The sequence below is a fragment of the Doryrhamphus excisus genome, chromosome 16 (assembly GCF_030265055.1).
Source record: "Doryrhamphus excisus isolate RoL2022-K1 chromosome 16, RoL_Dexc_1.0, whole genome shotgun sequence".
NCBI lineage: Eukaryota > Metazoa > Chordata > Actinopteri > Syngnathiformes > Syngnathidae > Doryrhamphus > Doryrhamphus excisus.
Window position 1 is genome coordinate 5,079,378 of NC_080481.1, and position 24,288 is coordinate 5,103,665.

At 44.9% G+C, this 24,288-nt stretch overlaps 1 protein-coding gene across 2 annotated transcripts; it reads right to left on the reverse strand.

Annotated features, from left to right (window-relative positions):
* Nucleotides 1-227: 227 nt before the first annotated feature.
* Nucleotides 228-23,956, reverse strand: LOC131104590 (DNA (cytosine-5)-methyltransferase 3B-like). Of its 2 annotated transcripts, none has more exons than XM_058051917.1 (22): nucleotides 23,806-23,956; nucleotides 15,985-16,078; nucleotides 11,736-11,880; nucleotides 11,542-11,627; nucleotides 11,347-11,478; nucleotides 9,548-9,685; nucleotides 9,237-9,395; nucleotides 9,064-9,171; nucleotides 7,202-7,343; nucleotides 7,003-7,125; nucleotides 6,882-6,926; nucleotides 6,738-6,817; nucleotides 5,358-5,470; nucleotides 5,103-5,286; nucleotides 4,910-4,994; nucleotides 4,672-4,817; nucleotides 4,030-4,120; nucleotides 3,772-3,920; nucleotides 3,596-3,681; nucleotides 3,171-3,240; nucleotides 2,977-3,095; nucleotides 228-2,909 (listed from the first exon to the last, which is right to left on the reverse strand). In XM_058051917.1, exons 1-22 carry the CDS (start codon nucleotides 23,931-23,933, stop codon nucleotides 2,768-2,770), a joined length of 2,565 nt encoding a protein of 854 aa, XP_057907900.1. In that variant the 5' UTR covers nucleotides 23,934-23,956; the 3' UTR covers nucleotides 228-2,767. The 2 variants fall into 2 exon arrangements, with proteins under 2 accessions (XP_057907900.1, XP_057907899.1); XM_058051916.1 differs by having other exon boundaries at nucleotides 11,718-11,880.
* Between the last annotated feature and the right edge of the window lie 332 nt (nucleotides 23,957-24,288).

Below are 24,288 nucleotides of genomic sequence, written 5' to 3' on the forward strand. Positions count from 1 at the left end.
AAATGTCGAAGGTGCTTAGACCTGACAAATTTATGGCCTTTTTCTCGAAAAGTTACGACTTTATTGTGGTAATACTACAGCTTTTTTGTTGCAAATGTACAACTTTATTCTGGTAAATGACATCTTTTTTCTTGGAACTTCATTAAGTTTTGATTGATATTGTCTTCCTAACATGTTCTACGTGAGCAGGTATCAGTAATGACACAAGTGTGAGTTTCTTACTCAGCTAAGCTGCCCTTTATTGCGTACAAATTCTACAAATATATCAAAATACAGAGGAATTATCCAAAAAGGTATAGAAAAAAATATGTTTTTGCAATCAAGTTTAAAAGTAAACAAATATATTCCTAAAAGGAAGTTAAACGTTAAACCTACAAGACAGTGTGCTCGCTCTATGGGATGACTAGTATTTGCTAAAATAAGCAACAACGCAAAAGAGGTACAAAATGACAAACTATTCCTTTTTTTGCATGAATGAAACATGTAAACACTTTTTGGTCCTTAGAGGGAGCTGTCACGTTCCCATCGGCAGAGTTGGAGCACCAGAGATGACTTTGACACTGAACCAAACTGTCCCCTAAGAATTGTGCGTTTAAAGAATAGACTCGGTGTGAGTGTGATTGTTGCTCACTTGGTACGCCAACAAGTTCCAGTAATTACAAAAGCCAAGCGTCCAGTAGTCATTACAGCTTAGTGATGCACACTTTGAGGTAATGTAACAAAAATAAAACACTTCCAACTGTCACATTTCAAAAGCTATGTCAACATGTTTGGAATGAACAGGAAGTATCTGCAGGACTGTTGGGAAAAAAGTAGTCAAATGTAAAAGCAGTTTGGCAACAAGGTTATTCAAATAAAAAACAGGCAACAACAAGAAGTAGTCAGTGCTCGTTCACAGAAATAATAGTCATTGCAGGGTCTGGCAGTTGTGTCTTTGGTCCACACTCAAAAAGAAAACAAGAAAAACCCTTCTTTTTCTGCCTCACGCTGCTTCCAGCCATGACAGTAAACTGGTGTTGGCTGCAGTATTCGCTAAACACATCAGCGGGGAAGAAGGCAAGTTTGCTGTTTTTGCTTTGGCTTTAGTTCAAGTATTTGCACGTTTGCAGCTTTATGACAGACGCTCGAAATCTAACACCTTAGATTTACTATGTGTGGCTAACAATAGCATAAAAAAGCTATAAAAAGGCCTATACACCACTAAGAATGCTTAGCAATAAAATGGTACAATATAAAACCAACACTAGCCTCCAGTCTGCCAGCTTGTGTTGCACACAGTGGTTCCTACCGAGTTGTTCATATTCTTACTAATCAATGATGAGCCACGCGATCTATGACGTAATAACCCAACTTGGACTCAAACCTCAAAGTAGCAGCTGTCCACTTTGGTCTATAGCAGCAACAATACACACTAACGACGCTAACAGGTAGCTAACGACTAAGCAACATTGGAACTTAAAGGAAAAGCTGGTGTTTACTTCTTGGTAACCAGGGGGTGTCTATTTACTGGCGGAGTGTTTATTTTCCTGGTTTATTTGCTGCATCTATTGGCTAGGGATGTGTTTGATTCCGCTGACAGGTGTCATCTTTCTTGGTCATGGTTGCCATTTATTCACTGATGACAGCTGGCGGGTGTTTTCTGGTGGCAGGTGGCATCTATTTGCTGGTAATGGGTGCTTGTGTATGTATATTCTATTGATAGCAACTATGTTCTTGTAACGGACGGTGTCTATTTGCTGGTGACAGGTTGTCTAGCTCTGCTGGTGATAGCAGCTATTTGCTAGTAATGGGTGGCGTCTTGCTGGTAGCAAGTGTCTCCCTGTTGGGGATGGATAGTGTCTATTTCCTGGTGACAGGTGGCATTTCCTGTCATGGGTGGCTGTGGTGATGAATGATGACAATTGGCTGCTGTTGGTAGGTGTCTATTTTGTGGTGATAGGTGGTGTCTATTTGCTGGTGACAAGTTGTCTAGCTCTGCTGGTGATAGCAACTATTTGCTAGTAATGGGTGGCGTCTTGCTGGTAGCAAGTGTCTCCCTGCTGGGGATGGATAGTGTCTATTTCCTGGTGACAGGTGGTGTCTCTTGTCATGGATGGTACCAGTTTGCTCAGGTTTATGGTCTATTTGATAGTGACGATTGATGGCCTGTTAGGAATGGATAGTGTCTATTTCCTGGTGACAGGTGGCATTTCCTATCATGGGTGGCTCTGGTGATGAATGATGACAATTCGCAGCTATTGGTAGGTGTCTATTTGCTGGTGATAGGTAGCGTCTATTTGCTGGCAACAGGTTGTCAAGCTCAGCTGGTGATGAGTGGGTCTTTTGCCTGGTGATAACCATTTACTAGTTTGGGGTCTGTCACTGGCGACTACTCCAGGGTGTAACCCGCAACCCTAGTGAGTACAAGTGGTATAGATGGATGTTGTGTATTTTCTGGTGGGCGGGTAATGGGTGGCCCCTGTTCCTGTTTCATGGTGGCAGGTGAAGTTTATTTCCTGGTGACATGTGAATTTATTCGCTGGTGATGTGTGTTGTCTATTTTCTGGCGATAAAAACTATTTTCTAGTAACTATTGTCTAATAATCTATTTGCCGGAAACAGGTTTCTTTCAGTTGGTGATGGATGGTGCCTATTTCCTGGTGACGGGCGGCATCTCTTGTCATGGATGGTGCCTGTGTGCTATTTTGGCATCTATTTGCCGGTGATGAATGGTGACAAGCGGCTGCTATTTCCCGATGGTGGGTGGTGTGTATGTGCTGGGTGGTATCTATTCACAGGCAAAGAAGTCTTTGAGCGGTGCAAAAAGATGCCTGATGACAGGGACGCTCCAGGACCGGCCTAGGAGTTTCTGCCGAGCACCTCGACCCATGTTGGACACGTCTGTGTAGTGGACGGGGAAGCCGAAGATCCTGCAATAGTTGATATGAAATTGAACATCAGAAAGTTTGACTGGTGACCCCAGTGGTGGCTTCCTACCTCTCCAGCTCCGTGCACCACAAGATGTCCTCCTTGCCATTCATCAGGACAGGAAAGTGCTGGTCCTTTCCTTGCTTGATGGAGTTGGAGCGTGTGGTGATGGTGCGCACCTTTCCAAACTAGACAGCAGCAACGTTCATTCATACAACCGTTGAAAAGAGTGACCATCACTTCACTGCTTGACTTGTTCTGACCTTTGCCACTCGGCCATGTTCCAGACAGTCCTGCAGCTCCAGCTTGTCCATCCCAGAAGCACACAGAGGTCTGCAAAACATGCATGTACGTGTACTATTACCTACTGTATATACAGTACATACTGTAGACACAAGCGGCCAGAATGAGTTCTCTCCGTGGGATGGCTGAGCTCTCCCTGAGGGATAAGGTGGGAAGCTCCGTCATCCAGGAGGAACTCAGAGTCAAACCGCTGCTCCTCCACATTGCGAGGAGCCGGATGAGGTGGCTGGGGCATCTGGTTAGGAACGCCTCCCCGAGGACGTGTTCTACCATGTCTCTCAACTGGCCTGGGAAGGCCTCGGGATCACGAGGAGGAGCTGGACTTATGCTACTGCCCCCGCAACCTGACCCAGTAGAGGATGGATTTTTGGAGCTGGTTGCCCACCTGTTCATGCCCGGCAGGTTCCCCCAAAAGTATCGAGCACGGTGGGCAGCAGAGACCTCAATAGCGTCAATCATCACAGGGTTACACTGCGACACACACACAGACGCCGTCACTCTCACATTTTACAGAAACGTGTCTCTGCTCCACATGGTTTCAGACACCATCCATGGTCATACCTCCAGGAATCGTGAGATGTCCCGCTTGTCATTGACACCCATGGCGACCACATTCTCGAACATCCAGAAGAAAGGTCGGTTCTCTCCCTCTTTGGGCTTGGCCTCGCTCAGCAGACGGTAGAACTCAAAGAACAACCTCCCTGTACCTTCTGCAACAACAGAGACCCATGAGGAGCAAAGCAGGTCACCAAGTACTCGACACCGACCATGGCTACAGGAGAAAGGAAGAAGAAGAAGTAAGTAAGAAGTAGAACTTGCCATAGAGGCCCTTCCTTGCTGGGTTAACGATAGATAAGTCATTGCATGGGCTTCCCCCGATGACCAGGTCGAATGGACCCCATTCAAGGATCTGTTGAGGAATATCATGTTAGCATTGTTAGACACTCATAATCAATGAAGTCACGGTGGTTTCTCCTTTTTGAGAGGACAAAATCACTGAGAGGTTAGACCAGAACCAAGAGGAGACAACGTCACAATACATGTTGGAATTCATCTTTCCCCCCGACGAACCGCTGCTCTGCCTCATTAAACTCCAGAAGAAAATGGAAGTGGAAAACCACCACTTCCCAGTGCAGGCGGCACTCATGCGGGCCCAGCCTCCATTCTTGACAGTAGGCAAGAGTCAAAGTATCTCACCAAATCACCAGAAGAAGGGAGGTGTTTAAAGTACATTGAATTGCTCTAAAACCACAGCTCCCTGGTGCGGGCGGCACTCGTGTGGTCCCGGATCATTACACGACCGCCACCGTGCTTGGGTGTGGACAGGACACAATCATCTTGTTTTAAGGCTCGCCGGCTAGCGCTGCTTTACTGGGGCTGGGTGGACCTGGGTTCGTGCTCTGGTGGGTGCAACCCCAAAGTACACATGTGACCACGTTGATGGTCGACATCGTAGCTTACATTTTTCTTGGTGATGTTTCGGACATCGTGGACGTATTGGATCTTTCCTTCATGTCGGACAACGCCGACAGAGATGGAGTCCTCGCACACCTCGGACGCCACGTATTGGTCCACCTTGAAGCCCAGATCTCTCAGGACCAGGTAGCCTGTCAGCACAAATAACAACAACTCTTTAGGAGACCGGCTGCCTTATTTGTTGTGGTTTTGTGGCTTTGGTTCATCAGGCACGCATCTTCACCTGTGGCGATGCCGTCAAACAGGGAGAGGACTCGGACCGGTCGCCTCTGCTCTGCAGGGACCGCTGGGTAAATCTTTGGTGTTTCCTGGAGAGAGAAACACTTTACTCTGTTCTACTTTACCATGTTAATACACAGAAGCATGTACTGAAGGTACAACATCAACCTTAGATGTTCCATCAATAAAGGACTCACAAACTCTTGGCCGTTGTCGTTCCCAAAGAACTCTTGCAGTTTGACGCTCCAGTCGTGCCGACGTTTGAGGACGCCGTACTGAAGCAGCGGCTGACACATGTAGCATCGCCACGGGTCGAGGAAGCGAGCGTTGTTGGATGCCCCTGGATCCACCAGGATGTCCAGACAGTCCACGCAGAAACACCTGGAGAGGCGGATGGACACGGTATGCTTCAGCCGTAATTCTTCATCCTTGCATGGTTGTGCATGTCAGACCTGCAGCAGTTGGCGTTGCCGCACAGCAGAACCTCTCGCCCCCCGCAACAGACGGTGCAGTAGGACTGGTAGCCGTCATCGTCGTACATGTAAGATGTCTCCAGGTACACGTCCTGGAGGACAGGAATGTGTCACAAATATTTTTCATCCCTACAAATTCCCTTTCAGTTGTACAGCTGATCCCCGTGAATGGTGAATCAGAAAAAGCTCTTCAATAGCGGTGGGCAAACAAAATGTGGTCCCGGTCAATACTTGGTGGCCATCAAACAGAAGGACATACTTGCTCACAGTGCGACAAAAGAAAAAAAACATCACTACTATTCACTCCAACTATTATTTCCAAGTGCCTGCAAGGTATGCTGAATAGAATATCAACTAATGGATGTCAATAGCATGTTTCCATCCCTCCTTTACTTGCCTGATGACCTCCTAACCTCCTACACACATTTTAAATTGAGCAAATAGATTGGCTCAGTAAGATCCTGGAGTGGCCCAGCAGGTCTCTGGACCTTAACCTTGTAGGGGGCCTCAAACTCGCGGCCCCCACCTTGAAAAAGTTAAATGTTCTGCCCACACAAGTTTGATATGGATGCTGTATGGTATCATGAACCCAGGATTGCACAACGGACACAATTGACACAATTCTGCAAGTTACGACGCTAAAATGGTTAAGTTTCATTAATGTTCATGTTGAAGGTTAAATAACTGTTAATACTGTTCATTTGAATCTGAAAAATAATTCTCTACCCACCAACCTCTTAAGTTTCTTAAGTTTTTCTTATTTGCTGTTTTATTATTATTTTATTTATTTATTACTCATGGATTGATTTTCTTTATTTTGATGTATTTATTATTTCATCTTATTTTGTGTAGTAAATAAAAATGAAGATATTTGAGAACAGTGGAACGTTTTATCAGAGCTTTTCTTGTGGAAAAGCGGAACCAAAGCACTGAAAAAGTGTAGGGTATAGCAGACGCAAAAGCATTGAAGACAGTTTATTTATTTATTTTTATTTTTTTTTTTAATAAATGTGTTTTTTTTAAACCTGATGCGGCCCAGCCTCACCCAGACCCTAGCTCCAGTGGCCCACAGGTAAATTGAGTTTGAGACCCTTGCTGTAGAAAATCCCAAGAGGGAGTTAAAACTTTCAGTTGCCAAGCGACAGCCTCAAGACCATCAGGATCTGTGAAGAGGAGTGGACCAAAATCCTTCCAAAAAAATTGAACCCACACAGTCAACAAATCTAGCAATCGCAGACGTAAGGTAGATAACTGAAAAGCAATAAAGGCATATGAAGATGAAGAAATGCTAGTGAGAGTGAAGGCGTATTCAAATGCATGGCGAGTACAAAAATGCGTACGTGTTGGCGCTCACGTTACCTTGCATGTTTGACACAGGCCTCCTTCAAAGAGTGGATGGAAGGTCGCTGCCCTCATCTTCCCACAGGAGAGGCAGAACTCTGATGCACACACCAAAGAGTTGGCACACGGACGTCTAACGTCTAAGATGCTATGACAGGTTACCTTCTATACTTCTTTTGTTCTTCAGCACTTCATTGACCATTTGTTCTAGAAGAAACACACACGTTTGAGTCTCTCGGCTGTGCCCGCCGCCCTGCGGGGGTGACTGAGCCGTCCCTTCTACCTCTGCTGTAGGATTCTTCAGGGCCGGCCTTGTTCTTGCAAACGCTGATTCTGGGCCGCTTGGCACTGGGGGGATAATCCGGCAGGGACACGTCCAGGACTTGAAGACCTGGAGGGCTGTTGTCTTCACACACACACACACGCACACACTTTGAGTACATGTGAGTGAGGCTGCGTCTGGATGATCTGCAGCTGCTCACCTGCGCTGTGCGTGGGTTTGAGTCCCTCCTCGCCTTTGGGCAGGAAGCCGCCATGTGCCCAGTCCAGCATGGGTTTCACTCGGTCGTCAGGATTGTCCGACTCGCAGGGGGGGAACTTTTTCTCTGCCCGGATGCTGGCCATCTACGAGGAGATGACTGATCATTTATCACCTGTGTTCAGCTGGAGGGAGCTTCTAACAATAATTCTGTCAATTAAGCAGAAATGCAAACCCACTCATGACCACATCAACAGGAAGTTACTGGTCTTTCCAAAGCCGCCCGCCTCAGTAGCAGCCATTTTGGATGATTTTCACTGATCTTTCAAGGTACACAGAATATTGTGTTCCAGGGCTACTGTGTATCGGCATGGTACATATCAAGAGAAAGACTAGACCAGGGGTCACCAACGCGGTGCCCGCGGGCGCAAGGTGGACCACTTAAGGCGCTCGCGAGGCATGTTCTAAAAATACCACTGGTCAAAAACTATCATTGTTATTTTGTGCTTTAAATTTTGAATCAGAATTGCTTACATTGATGTATTTTTTTAAATCGTTGTATAACATCAAAAATAAAACAAAAAACAAACATATTTTATGTATAATGAACTCTGACCTCAAGTCAAAGTTCATGTGTGCTCACCGCTTTTCTGATATAGTGCAGCGGTGATGAGGAGTTAGCTTACTCGTGCAGTTCAGCCCCCAAAAACATGGCAGAAAAGCGAAGGACTTACATTTGTCACAGTGATTGTTTTTTCTTTACGTTTTTTAAAGAAAAATATATGCGTCTTGTTGCAATACCAGTGGCACAATGTGGAGAGACACTTCAAAACTTGTCACGAAGGACAGAAAAGGTCCGTTTGTTAAAGGCAGCTGTGGACAAACAAAGGCCGGTGAAAAAAATCACAGAAAGCAACCGCAGCCTCGTTCAGAGATTCACACTTTTTGACAAAGAACAAGATGGGGAGGTTTTCAAGGACGCGATGATGATTGTTGCTAACACAATGTTCAAAGATGAGAAGTTTGGTCCCGATGTCATCTCTGCCCTCACCGATGTCCAACTTGGAGCAAGTACGATGGCTAGACGAGTGTCATCTCTATCAGAGAACTTGACGGAGCAACTGGATCAGGATTTCGCTACGTGCAGGTGGTTTAGCATTCAGTGTGACGAGTCGGTGGACAGCGCCAGCACAGCTCAGCTTATGATATTTATCCAAATGGTGTTTGATGACTATTCTACAAAAGAAGAACTCCGGACACTTCTGCCACTCAAGACAACAACAAGGGGGATTGACATCTACAACGCGGTGAAAAGCTTTTTCATGGAGAAAAATGTGCCATTAGAGAAGCTAGCGTCGGTAACAACAGACGGCGCTCCCCTGAGGCCAGCATGCTGGCTTTCTTGCGCAATGCAAAGGTGATCCAGACTTCCCGAAATGTCTACACTACCACTGCATCATTCACCAGCAGGCGATATGCGCAAACAAACACACAACACACCTGACTGATGTACATTTGCAAGACTCACTCAGAGTTGCAGTGTCAAACTACACACCAGAATACAACATACAAGAATACAAGAATTTCAGTCCATTTTCCCGACGAAGTCATGCTGGTAAAGTCCGATCATACTTCTAGTATAAGACATTCCTGAAGAGCAGTGAGGTGTGCGCAACTGTTCAGGTGTGAAAACAATCAGGGTTGATGCATGGCGGGAAAAAACCTCAAACAACCTCCATCAAGAACAACAAGACTGACAAATGGAATCAGAGCTGATTTGAGGTTTGGCCTTTTGCCATGGTGTGTTCAGGAACAGTGTTTGGCAACTGGACAGCCATCGGACTCATTTCTAATGCTGAACATTACCTCAAGAGCTTGGAAGATGGCCCTGCGGTAGGACGCCAGCTTGGTGTAGGACGCCTGGCTGAAGAACTTGGGGAAAGCCATGATGGAGTCCAGTTTGTCCGCGGAAACCTGGAAGGACACAAAGACGGTTGCTTGGTGAAGCTTCAACTCCCTTCCTTCTCCTTGCTCCTCACCTCTGAGAACTTTCCGTCTCCAAACCACTGGAGCCACCTCATGCCGTGGCTGGCCTGGCGCTTGCCAGTGGCGCGCCACGTCACCACCATGCCGGGCCACCAGGAGAAGCCCTTGATCTTCCCCCACACCAGCTCACCGATGCTGAAGCCCTTATTGTCCTGGAGGCGGCAGGGAGAAGACACACTCAGCTGGAAACACACCCATCCAGGTTGTCCACTGTTCGGCCCACAAGCCCACTGTTTTGGGACCCTTTAAGCCTTTTCACCTATGTGTCTAGACTTCAGGGACACCCTGTACAAAACAGTCTTACGTTGTATTCCGTTTGCGTGTCACAGCTGGACAAGCTGCTGCCGCTCTGGGCCGAGTCCTTGGAGTCTTGTTCCACCAGATCCAGACGGGGCGCCTCAGGGACCCCGGTGGACAAGCGCACCCGAGAAGCTCGCGCACGCTGACAGAGAAAGAGACTTGGGTGAAGAACGTCTACTGGGATCCGACTGGGGGTGTGCATAGCTTTCCATGGAGGGTCAGTTCGTACACGACAGATGAGAACATAGCTAGTCGATGCTAAGCTAGCTGAACAAAGCAAGCACAGTGGTCTCATACCTCATCAGGACCAAATATTCCATGTTGACAAAAGCAGTCCACAGTGTGCTGACGTCAACTTAAACGGGTACGTTCTAGTGATAGGAGGAACCGGTGGACCAAGACCATAGACAGGGTTGTCAATATAAATGGGTTGTTGACATAAACGGGTTGTGGATATAAATGGATTGTCAATGTAGACGGATTGTCTATACAGTATACGGCGTTATGGACAAACGGGTTGTCATTGTAAACGTAGTTCCTGATGTACATAGATCGGTTGTCGACATAAACAGGTTGGTGTTATAAACACATTGTCCATATAAACACATTGTCGGTTGTCAACATAAATGGGTTGTTGACATCGACGGGTTGCCAACATAAAACACATGGTCGACATGCTTTGTTGACATAAAAGGGTTGACACGGATGGGTTGTCGACACAAATGGGTTGTCGATATACACACTGCCATCATAAACGGGTTGTGGACATGGGCAGGTTGTCAACATAAAAGGGTTGTCAGTGCAGATGCGTTGTCGACATAAACAGGTTCTCACAATAAACGGTTTGTTGCCCTAAATGGATTGTCAACAGATGAATTGTCGACATGAATGCATTGTTGACATAAACGTGTTATTGACATAAACAGGTTGTCAATATAGATGCGTTGTTGGCATAAACGCGTTGTCAGAAGAAATGGTTTGTTGGCATAAACAGGTCGTCAATATAGATGCATTGGCGACATAAACAGGTTGTTGACATAAACGGGTTGTTGACATAAACGGGTTGTCAAGATAGATGCGTTGTCGACATAAACGCGTTGTCAGGATATACGGTTTGTTGCCCTAAACGGCTTGTCAACAGGTGAGTTGCCGACATAGACAGGTTGTTGACATAAACAGGTAGTTGGCATAAACGTGTTGTCGACATAAACGGGTTGTCAATATAGATGCGTTGTTGACATAAACGCGTTGTCAGAAGAAACGGTTTGTTGGCATAAACAGGTCGTCAATATAGATGCATTGGCGACATAAACAGGTTGTTGACATAAACGGGTTGTCAGGATATACGGTTTGTTGCCCTAAACGGCTTGTCAACAGGTGAGTTGCCAACATAGACAGGTTGTTGACATAAACAGGTAGTTGGCATAAACGTGTTGTCGACATAAACGGGTTGTCAATATAGATGCGTTGTTGACATAAACGCGTTGTCAGAAGAAACGGTTTGTTGACATAAACTGGTCGTCAATATAGATGCATTGGCGACATAAACAGGTTGTTGACATAAACGGGTTGTTGGCATAAACGTGTTGTTGACATAAACGGGTTGTCACCATAGATGCGTTGTCGACATAGACAGGTTGTTGATATAACAGGTAGTTGACATAAATGTGTTGTTGACATAAACGGGTTGTCAGAATAAACAGGTTGTTTACATGAAGGTGTTGTTGACATAAACAGCTGGTAAAATCAATTTTGGCTAGAAAAAGCGCCGACTCATTGATCTCAAGACAAACATTTCCTCACCATTGACAAGACGTGCTCGTGTTTGCCAGACTGTCTGCGCGGCTTGGCGTGCGGCGCCAGGCCGGCCTGGAAGATGGTTCGAGGTCGCGGCCTTTCTCTCAAAGCCAGCTGAGACGGTGCTGAAGGCTTCTCCTGAAAACGCACACGTTAACCTGGTCACCTGTGACAGACACCATCCACTCATAGGCGCCATACTTTGCTGTAGGAGTCCCAGACGGAGTCCTCCTCACTGGACCTCATCCTGGCTCTGGCCCCGCCTCCTTCCAAGTGCACGTTACCGTCTGAGGAGGCAAAGGAGAGGATAAACCATGGAGGCCATGTGGACGGAGGTTGCGGTCCTCATCGTGACTAATAATAACAGTAACAATCACCAGAGTTAGCCTTGTCACCTTGAGGCGACGCCGCACCGCCGCTCAGCTTGGGGCTGAAGGGGGATGGCGGTTCAGCAGCGTTCAGCGGGCTGTTCTCATTGGTCAGCTCCACGCCACTGTCGTTCTCCGAAAGCCCTTCGGGTGGCGGCGGGCTCACCTCTGCCTTGGATAGAAACAGAGGCATGGATCATGGATCATCAATGGGCTGTTCTGCTCCACAACTGCAAATATGTTCATACAGGATGGCATTCTGAATTTGCAGAGAAAACGAGTGTGAGCAACTTCCTGCATCCTGCATGATTCTGTGTGTTTGTGTGTGTGTGTGTATGTGACACACAGTGAGCAGCCACCGGCCGCTTGTGAACATTAGCATGACCCGGAAGGCTGCCTGAGCTGGCAGCTCCTGGAAACTGGCCGATGTGTTTTTGATGCTTGAAGGCCACGACACATGATGACGTGATGATGTTGACTGGCCACCAACAACACATGATTGTGACCCTTTGGATAAATAGTAATGACATAACTATACTGCATATCATTATGATATCCAGTACCCTGTCAAAGGTTTAGACACATTTCCAGGAGTTGAGGAGCTGAAATGCTATGGCTTTTTAACGTAGTCCTAGCATATAAGTGTTTCACATTTAGTTCTTCCCTGAGATCATATTTCTCCTCTCTTGTAGAGAAGTATTGGATGACATTTTTAGCTAATTGGTCATTTTTAGCCTTATGCATTATTTTAGCTGTTTGAAGATGAACTATATCAGCAAGTTTAAGTATTTGTGATTTTAGAAATAAGGAGTTAGTATGTTCTCTGTAGGCGGCATTATGAATTATCCTTACTCATCCTTTTTGGTCCATTTAGCCAGTGAAGATTGCTTTTATAGTTATTAGCCCATATTTCCACACAATAAGTAAGATATGGTAGAACCAGAGAGCAATAAAGAGTGTGGAGTGATTTCTGATTGAGAACAAATTTTGCTTTGTTCAATATTGAAATATTTCTTGCCACCTTATGTTGTATATTTGTAATATGAGGTTTCCAGCTCATATTTTCATCTATTGTGATGCCCAGAAATGTATTTTCCTTCACCCTTTCAATGTCTACACCATCTATTTGTATTTGCTGGTACGTGTCCTTTCTGCTGTTAGCAAACATCATTATTTTAGTTTTACTTCAATCTATTATCATCAAACCATCTTTTTAGTGTGACCATTTCTTCTCTGACCTTTCTAATGATTTCTTCTGTGCTCCTTCTAGAACAAAAAGCAGTGGTATCATCTGCAAATAATACCAGCTTTAAGTCTTTCGTGACTTTGGGGATATCATTGATGTACAAGTTGAACAGTTTTGGTCCACACGTAATATTTAAACTTGACTGACTTTCTGATAGTAATTCGTTCGCATTAATACATTTATCCAGCCTTTTGTTGAATAGCTTCTCAATAATTTTGGAGAATTGTGGTAATAAGGAGACTGGCCGATAGTTTGTAAATTGGTGTTTTTTAAAACATTTTAAAAAATTAGAACAACCTTAGCTGTTGGGGGAATCTTCCGGTATGAAAAGATAAATTTCTGAAGTACAACAGCAGTTCTACAATCTTGTTGATTACCGTTTTTTCAATGTCCATTTCGATTCCATTACAATCAGTTGATGTTTTTGCTTTACAATTTTTGACAATATCAAAGATTTCCTTTTTTGTTACATATGTCAGAAACATAGAATTAGGATTCCTTTCTATTGTTTCATTCCTTTCCTCCCTTGTCCTTTGTTTCGGAATTCCTTCTTTCAGTTTGGGACCTTCTTCCAGCGTTGGGTCAAAACCTTTCTCTTAGTGCATAATTATTACTAATATTTGTCAAATCAAATGGAATAATGGACACAAAACATCTTACCAGTGCAATAACCAACCATGCTGGTGCCTCACCTCAAGTCACCTCATTAGCGCTATTAATGCTATTAATTGATGGAGTCGTAGACGACCGCCCACTCCCATCCCACCGTCCCATGAAGATTTGTCACTAAAAAGAATGAATCATCCATCAATAACACACTTACCAGAGCTAACCCCTTCTGCTCCACAGTGATGACCGCTATGACTTGATTGTTATTAGTTAACTTATTATTTTTGGTCCACATGGACATGGTCCAGGTGAAACCGGGTGAAACCAGGTTTCATTGCAGGCTTAAGTTGAGAAGGAATAAGGAAAAGGAGCAGATGGAGAAAGGAGGGCAGGAAGGAAATAGGCCCGCCCCCTCCTTGACAAAAGTGATATATGAGAGTGAAAAAGAGGAACAAGCGCTAACGGCCATCAGGGCAAGTTCTCAGCATGTGTGTGTGTAATCTTAGCACATGTGGAGCTCCACAAGGGTGAACACCAGGACACCTTTTCTTTCCTAAACACGCTCGACATGACCCAAAGTTTAGTTGCATGGTTCATGGAGAATGACAGCACAGGTGGTGCGATGTTAACGCACAAACCCTTGACATCCCTAATCTATCTGATTCCTTGCAGCAAGCAGCATGCCATGCACTGTCGTGACTAACCGCCGTTTTGTCTTCTCCCATCTTTCTTGTCTCTATTGGTAAATTTTGCTTTTAAGTCAATCCCGACAATGAATCCAGATTTCTCCCCAAGCCACTAGCATACCATGCAGGGTCATGAGTATTCCAGGCTAATCTGTAAACCACCGGCTTTATCCTTCGGATTTTGGCTACACAGATTACACTGGTCTACAAGCAAAATACTTTGGACATCAAAGGATCAATTGCTTTATTTGAAGAAATCTCCTTCTTGGAAGTGGACAAAATGCATGTCCAAAATTTTTCATCACCAGCAGCAGAAATGGACTTTTGCATCAGAGTTTCTTGGAAACCACAATGTGAATAATTATAAGCAGTTGGTAGCAAACCTCCTGAAGTTCTACAAAGCCCTTGGCTGCAATGAGTCACTGAAGATACACTTTGCATTCCCATCTAGATTTCTTTCCATGGAAGTGTGGAAAAGTAAGCGATGAGCATGGGGAAAGATTCCACCAGGACATTGCAGCTATGGAGAAAAGATTTGAGTCTTTTTCCTTCCATCACCTCAGCATCCTTGCAGTTTCAAATGAGCGCCGTACGGCGTCCAACCTCAGCAGCAATGGCACGCTGCGAGAGGACTTGCTTTTGCAGCTCAACGCTCCTCGTTCCAAAAGTAGTGCTTGTTTGCCTTTGCCACCACCAGGAGATCATGACAGTGTTGAATGCCTGACAGAAAATGGAATCCACGTTTTTGCCAAGATTTTGGCGTTTCAAGGCTGTGGTCTTGAACTTTTGATCAACCTATCTAATTTTCAAGCTCTACTTCGAACCTCCCTAAGAGCCAATCATTCCATTCCTTTGTCCTCCGCTTATCTGGGTCCGGGTCGCAGGAGCAGCAGCCCCGGTAGGGAAGCCCAGACTTGCAGCTCCAACGGGAAGACACCAAGGCGTTCCCAGGACAGGGATATAATCCCTCCAGCGTGTCCCAGGTCTGCTCTGAGGCCTTCTCCTGGCCAGGCAAGGTACCTCAACTGGCTCCTCTCTATGTGAAGGAGGAGCCCCCCCCCCCAGATGACTGAGCTCCTCACCCTATCTCTTAGGGTGAGTCCGGCTACCCTACGGAGGAAACCCATTTCAGCCGCTTGTATCCGCCATCTCATTCTTTGGTCGCGACCTAAAGCTATGCAAATGTACATTCTTGCAATTTTTCAACTGGTGTTCAAATGCTGATCAGGAGGCTCCACTGTGGCAATATCACCCTACAAGGGGCAAATGGGGGGGGGGTCACTTGTTTTACCCCATGGTGCTGGCAACCGTTATTTTCATAGTGTGTTCATCTTCTGCTTGTTTGGACTCGTGGAAGTCATCGGTCAGGCCCTAGACGGCCCACAGACACGGTCACTGGTTGGGTCTGCAACATATCACGTTTTCCAAAGTCTGAGGTGATGTGTGTGAAGATCTTGTTTTGTTGTTCGCTCTGCCTTCATGGATGCCGAAGAAAATGCCAAACAGGCTGAAGTCACAGGATATTTTCCATTGGATAGTTACATATAAATAAAACCATTCATCAAATACCAGACTAGTTGGCCATCAAATGGAGTGACTGTTCATCCATTCATTGCTGATCACAAAATACCTGAATTTGAATATTCACAAATAAAAATCAAAACATTCAATGTTCATGGTCTGCCATTATGTTGGACTGTGTCCTCAAAAGCTCTAAAAAAAAGAGGTGACTCACTGTGACGGCCATGTTGTTGCTGGTCTCTATGGCGACGGAGGGCCTGGCTGTCACATTTGACTGGTCTGACGGTGGCGAGGGCTCCTGGTCAAACCTGCAAAAGGTCACGTTCGAGATGTAAAGTGACAGCGCGGCAAGCGGCGACTTGCCAGATGACCTCTGACAGAACACAAGGATGGCAGACGCCGGCACGCCCGTGCAAAGCCCAAGCTAACACAAACATCACAACCACTGTGTGCATGTGAGTGCACTACAGCCACATGACCTGACATCGTGCCGTATGCAGCCTCTGTGCACACGAGGCGCATATGCCAACTGAAACTGTGTGTGTTGGGATAACGTGTGCATGTGTGTGCATGTCGTTGTTTTGTCTTCAAGGTCAGAGACAAGCCTGGGCAGAGAGACCAGCAGGAAGCTGCCAGCGTCTTCTGCATGGAGACAAAAACATTTAGAGAAAACTTGGAAAAAAACCTTAGAAATGTACTTCCATGCCATTCCGCCAGATTCAAACGGACAACAATGCAGGGCTGCATCTTCCAGGAGGGGCAACATTTGGCGCAACGGATGCGCGACCGTGAGGCGGAGGAGAAAAAAGAGACCTGTCAGTGATTGACAGCACTCTACATCTGACCAATCGGACGGGCCTTTCAACATGTCGGAGACGAATCAGGAGCGAGCTCAGCCAAACAGGAGGACACCCGTGCCCCACCCACAGGTGGCTATGTGGTTGAAATCAAAGTTTGTGGCACAAACACCTAAACCAGCACTCATTAGATCGGAATGTCTGTCTCCTGTCTCTGTCTAGACTAGAGATTTGTTTTTCCAACGCCTTTTTTCTTGGGACTGTCGTCTGTGGATGATAATGATTTAGTTTAGTAGTAGTAGAAGTAGAAGTAGAAGTGGTACTCCCAGGCCAGTAATGATAGAAGTGGTAGTATTTGTATCAGCGTTTAATACAATAGATAGTAGAAGTAACAGTAGTGGTTTTCATCATCATTAGTAGTAGTAGTAGTAGTATTAGCAGTATTTGCATTCATTGCTTTTACCATTCAAATTGAGACATATCTTAATCTGCTTGATTAAGGGAGGATTTCTTACCATAAAGACGGGTGCATCTGTAAATGTGCATGCTAGACCTGCTGTCAGACCTGCTAGACCTGCTTTCATTTGTTGCTTTATTATTTCAGTTTGGAGGTTTTTTTTTTTAATTTCATATTGATTTATTGATTTCAGGTGGATTTTTGACATGTAAGATCTATTTATTTCAAGTGCATTTATTTATTTATTTCAAGTGAATTTTTTTAATTCATTCATTTTCTACCGCTTATCCTCACAAGTGTCGCGGGGGTGCTGGAGCCTATCCCAGCTGTCTTTGGGGCGAGAGGCGGGGTCCACCCTGGACTGGTGGCCAGCCAATCACAGGGCACATATAGACAAACAACCATTCACACTCACTCAACCATTCATACCTATGGACAATTTGGAGTGGCCAATTAACCTAGCATGTTTTTGGAATGGGGGAGGAAACCGGAGTACCCGGTGAAAACCCACGCATGCACAGGGAGAACATGCATACTCCTCACAGAGAGTGAGGCCTGCGCATTAACCACTTGTCCACCCCAGTTAAATAGTTATTCATTTATTAGAGGTAGAATTTTTTTTATCTCATATTTATTTATTGATTACAGGTTGAAGTTTTTTAAATTTCACATTTATTTATTTACTTTTTTTTCATATTTATTAATTTATTTGTTTTCATATAAGCAGTAGAAAATGAATGAATGAATATGTATTTATTCATATATTTCAGGTTGAATTATTTTAATTTCATATGTTTTTTTATTTGACTCATACCGTCAAACTATACCTCCAGTACATTTGCGATTATTGACAAAGGTTGTCAAGTGAAATGGCATGTGGTTACAGTGGGGGCTTCAAATAACATTTTGCTGCGGGCCCCAATTTGTGTCATGGGTCGCGAATGGATGTGAATGTCAGGGAGAAGAACGCCCCCCAAGTTTAAAAACTTGAACATTAAAAGAACGTACGCGTGACACCACGTAACTGCATCGTTTCTTTGGTTTACACTTGAGTGACAGTTGGGAATGTTAAAATAGGAGGCAAAGCTTTTATGATGGTCATGGGCGACCTTTGAATACATCATTCCTATTTCCTTGTCTGTTCACTTAACTATTCCCTCAGGCCGCACTCACTTCATCCAGCTCAAGTCCCACAGTTACCACCGGCGTACCTCAAGGTTCTGTCGTACGACCCCTGCTCTTTGTCCCTCTCAGCAGTATCTCCATTGCATTCATTCCAAGCATCTCCATCCAACTCCATTGTAGTGGTTAACTTCTTTTTATGATGACCATAACAGTTACAAATGTTAAACATTACAGGCATTGCCTGTACACTTCATTCGGGTTGGACATCGAGCACCCATTGAAACTGGTTCTGACATTCTCATTCTCCTAGAACCATTCATTATTATAACTTTCGGTGACTACGCTGGCTGATTGGCCAAAGGCATCACATCCAACGAAAAGAGGCGGCGAGTGAGCGTTTGTGTTCATCCATTCCAACCACGGACAGTTTGTGACGGCACTTGCTAGTTTGGCTGGAATTGTACATAAAATGAGGACTGAGTAAAGAAGGATGCACCCCTCACAGGATTAAAAACACCCCCGGATTCACAGTTTACTGACCCGTTTTTGACATGCTAGTCCGGACTTGTGTCAACCAATCAGGTACGCAGAACAATAAATGAGGTGTATCTTATGCCAGCATGGAAGCAACAAACTACTGATACGTTATACTGTGAATATGGGGGCCAGTTGAAATATCCAGCTAGATTTAGCCAGGAAGTTGACCAGACCGCGTTACTCTATTCCCTTGACTTGTTTACCACGGTGAAGTTAGTTTTTCAAATTGGAGATTCAAGTTCCACTTTGTCTATTCTTACACTCTCCAGCATTAACTACAGGATATGTGTCATTGATTTTTCATAAACTTTTTAAAATACTCATTTGTCAACCTGTCCTCCTATATAAAGACTCTTCTAAATATTTATGTTCATGTTCAATGGTTGGTACTTATATACTGTTATTAATAAGTTATTAATAGCCCTGGGAGGATGTCATGGTCATAAGTAATTCATAAAAAAGGTCATATTATTCAAGAAAAACTTTGGAGACAGACATTTCATCCAAAACTTTGGTTAGCGCCCTCATTTCAACCATGCTAACTTTATACGACCCTCCCTCTGAAAAGAATCGAAATCGAGAATCGTTAGGAACCAAAACCGGAACCAGAATCAAAACCGGAATTGCTCCAAATTAAACAAGGACCACGTTTAATTTTCCCACGGCTGCAATCGGACCCTCCAACGGATGATGTATATTTACCTTCTAGTCAACAGTTATACGACAGTTAAAATATGACTCCAAACATTGCCTATACGCTGAGTGAAGCTGCAGTTTGACACGGGAACAGATCCTTTCCAGGAGGCGTGGGAGTTGGCTGTCTACGCCGGCTAGCATCTTTCTTGCCGCCGTGATTAAGCCAGGTGATGTGTTCAATTGTGCGTGTAAAAAGTGGAGGTATGCTGACGTTGCTTCACTGAAGGGACGTGCTATAACCGCTTGCGCTTTGTCCATTTTTAGGAAAAAGCTTTTCACGAGCACAAGAGGAATGTGCCTGAAGGACAGATGGAGGGCGGGGCCAGGAGGGGCCCACAAAGGGAGAACCACCCCTATGAGGGGGGTCCACATCAAAGTCTGGTAGCTGGAGATTAGGAAGGGAATTGTTCACTTCCTAAAGTGTGTGTGTGTGTGTGTGGTGTGTGTGTGTGCGTGCAAGAAGGGTGCACCTCGGCCCGACCGGGGGCCCACATTCCTTGTCAGTCATGCACTTTGTCATTGCTCCTGTTCAGTTGGTGCACGGTCAACCTTGTTGTTTTGGAACAAAGCAGACAAGATGACTGACAATCTGCTTTGTTTCTCAATTGGCAGACTTCCGCACCCCCGCTCTGCAAAAAGCAGTGCACTGTACCCGGACGTTACACTCAAACGTCTAAATGACCAGTACGCCATCTTGGCCGCATAGCGGAAGAGGAGGGACTACTTTGTGTGCGTGTAGTTGATCACTGGAGTGGAAAGAGGAGTGGAGGAGGGAAAAAGTTATGGCTCTCTGTCACTTTCTTCAGCCATTCAGAGGTGGACTTGCTGGTGTGTTCTGGATCGTGGTCCTGCTGCAGAACCCAAGCTGGTTTCAGCTTGAGGTCACCAACAGATGACTGGACATTCTCCTTCAGCAGAATTGATGGTTCCATTGATCACAGCAAGTCTTCCGGGTCCTGAAGCAGCAGACCATCACACTACCACCACCATATTTTACTGTTGCTATGATGTTTTTTTCCTGGGACCACAGAGTATTTTCCCTAAAGTCTTGGAGATCATCAAGATGTTCTCTGGCCAATAGAGACCAGGCTTAATGTTCTTTTTGTCCAACAGTGGTTTTGGTCTGGGAACTCAGTGTCTTTCTTATGGTGGAGCCATGAACACTGACCTTAACTGAGGCCAGTGAGGCCTGCTATTCTTTGGATGTCGTTGTGGGGTCTTTTGGGACCTCCTGGATGAGTTGCCGCTCGGCTCTGTGGTTCATTTGTGAAAAATGGCTCTCACTGTGGTTGGCTGAAGTCCCAAAGCTTTAAATCACTTCTTAACACAGGGCCATGCATGTTGGGATGTGTTTTCTCCTTTAATGATAAATAGTTTTGAAAAAATGCTATCTTGTGTTCAGTTGTCGTAAAAGATTTGCAAATGGAGGAAGTGATTTTCTGGTACATATCACTGCTAAAGGAGTGTAATGTGCATGCCAGGCCACTAGTTGGAAAGAAACACTGTTGAGGTCTTTTGAGTAGCCTCACAGTCTAAAGGACCCCGAGTTTGCCAAAGTGACTTTTTAATCCATTCAATCCCAGCCGTTGTTCAAAAGCCGTCCCTCTCGGCACTGGCCAGTTTTCATGATTTGGACTGATTTTTCTTGGCCTATATAGACGTGGTGTATAGTTCCTTTATCAGAAAAAAAATACCCTTTTCTGTTCTTTAGTACTCAGCAGTAGAACATAGCTACTAAGTTTCAGCAAAATATCTCGCAACAAAACACGTCCGTTTGTGAACTTTCACTTTGACACAAATTCAGCCATTTTTGTTTCACCAAATTGTCTGAACAACACGAAAAAAAATTGTTTTACGTGGCAATAAGTATTTATTTACAAATTACAAATAAAAACACCATGAACTATTGACAATTTTCACATTTGCAACTGAACTGTGTTAAAATTTCCCTTCAATACGGAACCTTCTTCGCACAACGCGGCGCCAAGCCTTTCCACTTCCTGGTTGCTGCTGAGCTCTTTCGCGGGGCAAAGATGCATGCCGAGGTTTGATAAAATGCACTTTTTTCTATTGCAACATCAGCTTTGTGCCTCTCGAGCAAAACAAAGGAAGTTCATGGGAGCGAATGAGTTCATGAGCTACTGTTTGTGTATCCCTAGGGCCTGTTTACGAGCACCAAACGGGACTAAAATCTACGCTCGCTTGAATTGAATTCGCATATTTTTTAATGATGTTTTTGTTTGTTTGTTTGTTTCTGCTTTTCCCCGGTTATGGGGTCGCCACAGCAGATCTTTTTGACCCGCATACTGATTTTTGGCTTGAGCCCTTTAAATTCCGAATGCCCTTCCTGCCGAATACCGATGGTGCTTACTAGTGGAGATCATGAAGGAAAAAAATGGACATGGCCATCCTAAAAAAGGATTTAAAGCTGATTTTATTCCAGTTGGCCAGGATTCCTTTTGTCTTTTCATTCAGTGATCCCCTCTGACACCTTTTACCCTTGGGACCAATTTATGGAAATGGTATGTCACTAGAACACATATGGTAATGGTAATGTTGTACTGTTGTAGGCAACGTATTGCATAGTGTATCTATTACACTATTAAACATAGCTCATTAGCATTAAAGCTAACGGTCAAGTTTCCACTTCCTACGCCATAGGCTAAAATACTTCTAGTATCCCAAGTTTGGATCTGGGCCCCTAGGGAGGGTCATCAAAGTAGGACCCTGGGTTTTCACCTTTCAATGGTTGAGTGAATTTTAGGGGTCCGTGCTCCAGAACGCTACAGTTAAACATTTTCCACGAGCCAGCATGTTCTTGTCTGCTGTGGAATGCTAAACTGTGACATAAAACATGGCCTGTGCACTGCCACAGCTTGACCCTGGAACAGACTACAAGGTGGGCCCCACGTTTTCGTACAGGGGTGTCACGAGACAATACTCGATTTTGGGTCTACGAGACTGAGACGGGACCAGATTTTAACGTGACTGTTGGGAAAAGCACAATGAATAAATATAACAAACATACAACAATACGAATATTGCAATCTACTCATTGCATTCTGACAACGTGACCTTGCATTGCTCCTCACCAGTGATGCCACAATTAAGAAAAAGTAATCTGATTACTGACGACTGAATTAAAAAGTAACTAGGTTACTTTATAGATGTCTTTATATAGTACCAAAGTTACATTACTAGTTACTGAACAGCGGCTGCCTGTCGCGTCCTTTCACCACAGAACGACAACCGGTCTTAAAACTATTTTTATTGGTGCAACATCAGCAATGTTTTTAAAGTCGAACTTGAAGTTGAAATTTGGCTTTCTCTTTGCTGAAAAATAGTGTGGGTTGGGTGTGGGTGTTGCTCTAAGGTGCTTTTTGGTGTGAGGACGCTGGGGGGCAGTCGGGGTCAGCTTGCGGGTTGGAAGAAAAGGGAGTAGAACAGGAGTTCTCAGGAAGTATTGCTGTGTGTTGACATGGTAGCTAGGTCTGTCGCCAGGACACGAAGTGTCTAATGTTGTTTTTGAAATTGACTACCGTTACTCAGCCCCGCTACAATGGTAACGCAGAGTGACTGTGGATAAGTAACTTAAATCAGATGATTTGTTTTGAAATAGTAACGTGTTAGAGTACTTGTTACTGGAAAAAAGGTTATGATTATGTTAATTATGACTACGTTACTTGGTAACGCTTTACCGACATTACTGCTCCTCACGAGGCTCCACTCTTTTGCGCTCTGTGTGTATGCTAGCGGCCCCGCCTCCACCCACTGAGACAAAGCGACTATGAACCCTCTTCCTGCCTGTTTGGAGGCGAGTGAGGAGGAAATAGCACAGGGCAATATATTGAGGCCGGCGACATTTTTCAAGTTAATTTTCATTGATTAGTCCTGAATTAATTAATTTCTTATCGCCCTCCAGGTGACGTTACCAGGCATAAATCATCTTTAGGGATAATGAAATCCACCAAAATGTGGGTGGACCAGTGCTCCAGAATGGACCGTGTTACCTGAGAGTGTTATACACATCATTCTTTTCACATAAGAAATGCACCTCTTGTGTCTTGACAACTGGACTCAATGAGCACTAACAGTACAAGGATTAGGGGGCCCACTACCCGCCTAGCCCCTGGAGGCTGCGCCCCTGCAACTCCTGTTTCTGCCTCCCCTTTTATTTACGCTGTATGATCAGTAGTCACAAAACCAACCTGGAAAGCCATGTTGCAGCAACGCACGCTAGGTTTGCAAGAATGCATGACACACCTTCATCAAAAAAATACCTGTATTCTCCCTGTGACGTCACGCACCTCTTACAGTGCAGTCCTGGAATGGACTCTCACCATGTGCACAAAGTTGCCCTCATGGCGGCACTCGGATACAAAAAAACAATAATCACGTCATGTTTGAAAAAAGTGTTACTTACATAACCATCCACGCGTGTGGCTCTCGTCCACGACAGGAAAGCAAAGTCAAGCCGGGGGAGGGGGAAGTTTTGTGGTCCGCGTGAGTCCTCCTGGGAGCTGGAAGAGATCTTGTGCATGAGCTGATCATGCACAGGGAGCGTGCTGCTGCAGATCTCTGCGCGCTGGCTGCCTCCCTGTGACCCCCGCCACACCGCCCACCGACATCCTCCTCCCCACGGTCCCTGCTGGTTCCTCCTCCTGCTTCTACCTCCCCCCTCCCCTCCCCCCCAGAAGGCAGGTGAGCAGGGCTCGCCTCAGGTTACTCAATAAAAGACTCTGAAGCTCCTCAACAATGAAGTTTTGACTTTAATGAGTGCATTTCATTTGTTTTAAACACTATGCTGAATTCATGTACAATAAAATACTTTCGTTTGTGCAACAGAACTGTTGCACAAACGGTATGAATATAATATATTACAAATAAACAGTGCAGATTTGAGTTT

Coding starts and splice junctions, on each gene's coding strand:
- LOC131104590 (XM_058051916.1), bottom strand. CDS start 23,933: ATGATCAGCTCATGCACAAGATCTCTTCCAGCTCCCAGGAGGACTCAC. Junction 16,079..23,805: donor CCACACGCGTGGATGGTTAT/GTAAGTAACACT, acceptor GACCTTTTGCAG/GTTTGACCAGGAGCCCTCGC. Junction 3,682..3,771: donor ACATCTCACGATTCCTGGAG/GTATGACCATGG, acceptor TGTGTGTCGCAG/TGTAACCCTGTGATGATTGA.